Below are 6,000 nucleotides of genomic sequence, written 5' to 3' on the forward strand. Positions count from 1 at the left end.
CCAATACAAACCACTGTGTGGAAATCTATTCACAAACCGGACTTTACATAGGACACGAGGCCATGCGTTTAGACTGGAAGAAAGAAGATTTCGTCTAAGGCAAAGGAAAGGTTTTTTTGTTTTTGTTTTTTTACTGTAAGAACAATCAGGATGTGGAATTCTCTGCCTGAAGAAGTGGTTTTATCAGAGTCCATACAGATGTTCAAACAGCTATTAGATGCATACTTGCAAAAACAGAATATTCAAGGATATAATCTTTCAATGTAGGGTAATAACTGCTTGATCCAAGGATAAATCTGACTGCCATTCTGCGGTCAAGAAGGAATTTTTTTCCTAGCTTGTTGCAAAATTGTGCTTCAAACTGGGTTTTTTTTGCCTTCTTTTGGATCAACAGCAAAAAAACAAATGTGAGGAAGGCTGAACTTGATGGACGCAAGTCTCTTTTCAGCTATGTAATTATGTAACTATGTGTACTGGGCACTGTGTCCCTGTCACACGTAGTCCTGCAATCTAAAACATTGCCATTGTCCATTAAATTAGCTTAGGAAAGCATTGAGTTATTGCCTAATGCGTTAGGGATGGCCTAATGCACTCGTCGCGCATGTGCATTAGTCCCCTCATCGGATGATGTCAGAAGGCCGACGGACCTCGAAGCTGGAATCTGGTAAGTGTTACAAGGTGTTTTTTTTTAACCCTTGCAATGCCGGGGATTGGGGGCAGAGGTAACTATAGTGTTATGAATACAGATTTCTCAGCTGCACCAGGACATGCATGCCACTGGCAGGCCAAGATTAGTGAGATTTGCACTCCCAGGCTGCAATTGTCACCATGAAAATGAACATGTCACTGAAAACATTTTTCACCATTTATTAGATGTACCCCCAATGAAAACATGGAACTATTTTGTCTGCATTACTTCTACAGGGTTACATGAAAAACATCTTGCAACCGCTGCAGACCTGTTTCTGCACTCTTTGTAAGCCTTCCACTTCATCCCCAGCACTAACTTTCAGTCTGTGCCAGTAAACGGACCAGTAAGAGGCTTCTCATCGAGAAAGCACTGTGCTGGAGCCACGAGCACAGCTTCCTATCGCTTTACAGTGAGCTGTAGAAATGTTGAACGCAGGCGTGCTCCAGCATAGTGCCCCTGCCACTTCAGTAAACTCTGTGGATTGACAGCAGGAAAACCATTCCAGTGTGGACTTTAAAAAGAGCTGACTACTACTGAAATCAGCACTTTTTGAACAGTATTAAATAAATAGACAAACTCCAGACACTGAAAAACTTCAGCAAGCAGTGTTCCTATATGCTAGGAGAACAGCTGGGGAGACAATTGAAGATAGTTATTCTCTACACCTAGATACTTTCCTGGCATATCACTAAGGGAAGAGGAGCTGAATAAATGACAGCAGCCACAAGTAGCAGCTTCTGCCTGGGACAGCAAATCCCATTCTCAGGCAGACCAAGACACATGTACAACTACTAGAGAAAAAAAAAAAGAAAAAGAAGAGTACAGGAAACACTCCTGGATACTGATGGTGCAAGCTTTATTTAAGGGTAAGTTAACCTACTAAAATAATGCGACGTTTTGGCTCAAATGAGCCTTAATCGTGCATGTATTAAGAAGTGTTGCATATACTCTTCTTTTTTTCCTCTTGTGATTGTCTGGAGTTGCGGTATACATTTTGGTATGGAGCCCCTCTTGGTTTAATGGTCGGATCGTAGCGAGGAACCAGTGTGCAGGGTCTCTTGTAAGAATGTATACCAACTACTGTGCTATGATCAAAGCCTATAAAGGGAATCGGGGGCACACCCAGAAGATGCATTTTGCAGGAATGGTGCAAGTGAGATAGGCAAGTAGCCTTATAAAATGTAAAACTGTATTTTTATGTGTATGCTGTTCCTTAATCTGTACTGTGATTAAAGTCTAACCTAAACCATTTATAATAAAATAGATTTATAGGGAACTCTGAAGTGCACATTAGGAGAAAATAATGCAGAGTTCCAAGACATTTATAAAGGCACAATCTTTGTTCTCAAGGATTAGTTTGAGATCTTCAGCGGCACAGGGATTATTATTAAGTAAAGAGATGGTCTAGGTGGCAACCACTTATGTAGTGGTTTTGATGCATAGATGCAGTCTTTTTTTAGACAGTTTAAAACATTGCTGTTTATGAAAAGAGCAATGTTTACATTTGGTCAAAAACATACCTCATACATCCAGTATTGATGATCCTATAAGAAAGCATTGAATAGGCTGAGTGTGTCAATTCTAATGTTCTCAGCCTAGGAAGCGAGGCGGGACAGAGCCAAAACATCACGCTGGCCAATCAGCATCTCCTCATAAAGATGAATTGAATCAATACATCTCTTTGAGGAATGTTCAGTGCCCCCATGCAGAGCGTTGAGGTGCTAAACGCCAGTGCTGCACACTGTGCAGCACTGACACAGGAAGAACCTCTACAGGCCATCTGAGTGACTGCCACTGGAGGTGTCCCTAGGCAGCAATGTAAACACTGCTTTTTCTCTGAAAAGGCAGTTTTTACAGCAAATAGCCTGCAGGGATGGGCTATAGGCACCTTCTGGTGACTATATTGTCCCTTTAATTCAGGTTAGTGTTGCATAAAATTTTATATATTATATATAGCTAGACAGGCCTAGACAGACTCAACAGAAGATAGTATACAGTTGAAAGGCAGTGGACAGACATTAGATATAAAACTGCAGATAATTAGATGGACACCAGATATGCATGTGTGATGGTGACCACATTTTACACCAATAATTAAAAGACCATTCTCTGCTGTCCCATACAGGACAGTTTTCCCCCTACATGCCAGACAATATAGGGTCAGTGTAATTCTCGCCACGCCCCACACCCCTTCCCCCTCAACCATGCCAGTCAGTCTGGGGTCATTCCCCCTCACATGCCAGCCAGTCAGTCTCACCATGCCAGCCACTCTGGGGCCAGTCCCCCTCCCACAATCCCCCCATGCTAGCCACTCTGGGACCAGTCCCCCTCCCACAATCCCCCCATGCCAGCCACTCTGGGACCAGTCCCCCTCCCACAATCCCCCTTGCCAGCCACTCTGGGACCAGCCCCCCTCCCACAATCCCCCCATGCCAGCCACTCTGGGGCCAGTCCCCCTTGCCAGCCACTCTGGGACCAGTCCCCCTCCCACAATCCTCCAGAGCCAGCCACTCTGGGACCAGTCCCCCTCCCACAATCCTCCAGAGCCAGCCACTCTGGGACCAGTCCCCCTCCCACAATCCCCCGATGCCAGCCACTCGCCCTCCCACAATCCCCCCATGCCAGTCACTCTGGGACCAGTCCCCTTCACCCAATGCCAGCCACTCTGGGACCAGTCCCCCTCCCACAATCCCCCCATGCCAGCCACTCTGGGACCAGTCCCCCTCCCACAATCCCCCCATGCCAGCCACTCTGGGACCAGTCCCCCTCCCACAATCCCCCCATGCCAGCCACTCTGGGGCCAGTCCCCCTCCCACAATCCCCCATGCCAGCCACTCTGGGGCCAGTCCCCCTCCCACAATCCCCCCATGCCAGCCACTCTGGGGCCAGTCCCCCTCCCACAATCCCCCCATGCCAGCCACTCTGGGGACAGTCCCCCTCCCACAATCCCCCCCATGCCAGCCACTCTGGGGACAGTCCCCCTCCCACAATCCCCCCCATGCCAGCCACTCTGGGGCCAGTCCCCCTCCCACAAACCCCCATACCAGCCACTCTGGGACCAGTCCCCCTCCCACAATCCCCCAATGCTAGCCACTCTGGGGTGACCCCTTCTCCCCAGCATATGTCATTGCCAGCCATATCCTGTGATACACCCCGTGTGATGATGAATACCCCGGGGTGGGTCATGCTCCCTCTAACTAACGGGATAGATAATACAGGGCCCCGGCCATGCCCCCCTCCCTATCCAGGTAAGTCCCCCCATCCCCCGGTAAGTCCCCCCCGGGCCCCGCTCACCGTCACGCCGTATTTGAGAGCGATGCCCTGCAGGGTATCGGTGGGGCTCAGCCGGTGCTCGATGTGTCTCTCCGCCCAGGGAGCGCTCACCGTGGCCGTGCTGCCGTACGAGCGGGTCTTGGTCCGGGCCAGGCTCTGCGACAGCTCGGCCTCAGACTCGCACTCCGGGAACATGCTGTAACCGCACCGACCGCCCCCCTCCCTGTGCGGCGGCAGCACCGGCGAAGGGTCCGCCATCTTCTGCTGCGGAGAGAGCTCGGGCTATGGGAAGGACAACGCGATCAGCCCGGAGCCCCCTGTGTGCATCGCAGCCACTCACCGCCAGAGGGCGCCACACTGCATGCTGGGAGCTAGCCCTGCCAGTCACTGTGTGTGTGCTTTCATAGAACTGTGACCCCAGGGGCTGATTATTATTTATATAGCGCCAACAGATTCCGCAGCGCTGTACAACGTGTACACTAACAGACGCGTATTTGTAACCAGACGAGTTGGAGGCACTGGTACAGAGGGGGTTGAGGGCCCTGCTCAAAGGAGCTTACATTTTAGGGCAAATGGGTAAATCGGCACAAGACGTAAGCATGCTTCCCAACTGTGCCTGATATCGGCGGGACAGTCCTAATTTCATGTCTTTATCATGACTTGTGCACCTTAGTTTCCTGCTGCTCTGCTTTTGGGAACAAACTGTCCCCAACAATCATAGCATGAGCGCATCATTAGACGGGCTTGAGCTGTGTCCAGGGCACTAGGACTCTGCAGGGAGCACGGTTTCAGTGCTCAGTGCATGTTTTCCACTCAGTGGGCCTGATGGACACCAGGCTGACTGCCATAAACTTGGGCAAAGCTAGTGACGCAATCATGTAGCTGGCCTGCCCCCCTTACCCCACTTCCACTGGCATGCCAGTTCTCAGGAGGTATGGGTAAGTGTAGGATGTATTTCATGTGCGGAAAAAGCAGGTTGCTAGAATAATTTACAAGAAAGGCATAGTTTTTTGTTCCTTTTTTTTTGATGGCACAGTTGCAGGAGAGGATGCATGGTGCGTTACCAAGGTGCAGGAAGGAATGCTAAAGAGGTTAGTTTTCAATCATTTGTTTATAAGAACGGAGACTAAGTGAGAATCTAATGGAGCGAATGAGATGTAAGGGAATGGGATTGAGGTGGTGGGGTGGGAGGAATGAAGCAGAGCATACAGGAGAGAGTGGGATTATGGGAAGTGTTGGTAGGAGTAGGAGAGAGATCGCAGAGAGTTGCAAAGTTTGTAGAGGTCAAGTTAGTTGGAGGAGAAGCAGCAACAAAAAAAGAGAGAAAATGTGATTGATGTAGTTTTCTTTTGCAGAGGAAAGAGCCAAACTTTTCAAGCATATAGTGGTGGAAGTCAGATGCAGAATGAGACGTTCTCCAGCAGCATTCGTGTTCAGCAATTCTGGAACCTTTTTTTAGGTATCCGATTAATTGTTGTGAGAAGGTTGTAACTGGGTCACTTATCATGTTTAAATGCAGGAGGTGCCATGATATCTGGTTCAGAGGAGAGGTTGCAGAGTTAGGGCAGGTGAGGTTTGAGATAGGAAAAAGTTGAGTTTGGAGGTTGATGGAGAATCGCTGTAGGTCGAGACAGTGGAGGTTTGTGCAAGATTGATTGATTGATGTATCGGGGGTGGTATCATTTGGGTACGGAGTATGCTGATGACAATGGTCAGGAAATGGTGGTCATATATAGGAAATTGAACATTGGGGAGATTAGAGGCAGTACAGATTGGTGAAGATGAGTTCTGGAGTATTTCCCTTTTTTGCCGAGTTAGAGGTTACAGAGGAGGAGGTTACAGAGAGCAGTTGCGAGTCATCAGAGCTGTATGGGTTGTTGATTGGGATATTAAAGTCCCCAAAGATAAGAGAAGGACTGGTAGAGGCAGGTCCATGGCTCCAGGAGGCACTTTGACAGGGGCGGTATTTTACCTTGCTCATCTACCGCCCGCCAGGCATCCAGGCACAACTGCTGAAAAACAGGGTACCGCAAAGC

At 48.9% G+C, this 6,000-nt stretch overlaps 1 protein-coding gene across 1 annotated transcript in view; it reads right to left on the reverse strand.

Annotated features, from left to right (window-relative positions):
• Positions 1 to 4,325, reverse strand: part of LYSMD2 (LysM domain containing 2) — a 45,716-nt gene extending 41,391 nt beyond the window's left edge. Inside the window, exon 1 of the mRNA XM_063445695.1 lies at positions 3,986 to 4,325. Within this exon, the coding sequence (XP_063301765.1) occupies positions 3,986 to 4,222 (237 nt within the window). The 5' untranslated portion in view covers positions 4,223 to 4,325. The remainder of the gene's footprint in view (positions 1 to 3,985) is intronic.
• Positions 4,326 to 6,000: the final 1,675 nt, after the last annotated feature.

This window comes from Pelobates fuscus, chromosome 3 (assembly GCF_036172605.1).
Source record: "Pelobates fuscus isolate aPelFus1 chromosome 3, aPelFus1.pri, whole genome shotgun sequence".
NCBI lineage: Eukaryota > Metazoa > Chordata > Amphibia > Anura > Pelobatidae > Pelobates > Pelobates fuscus.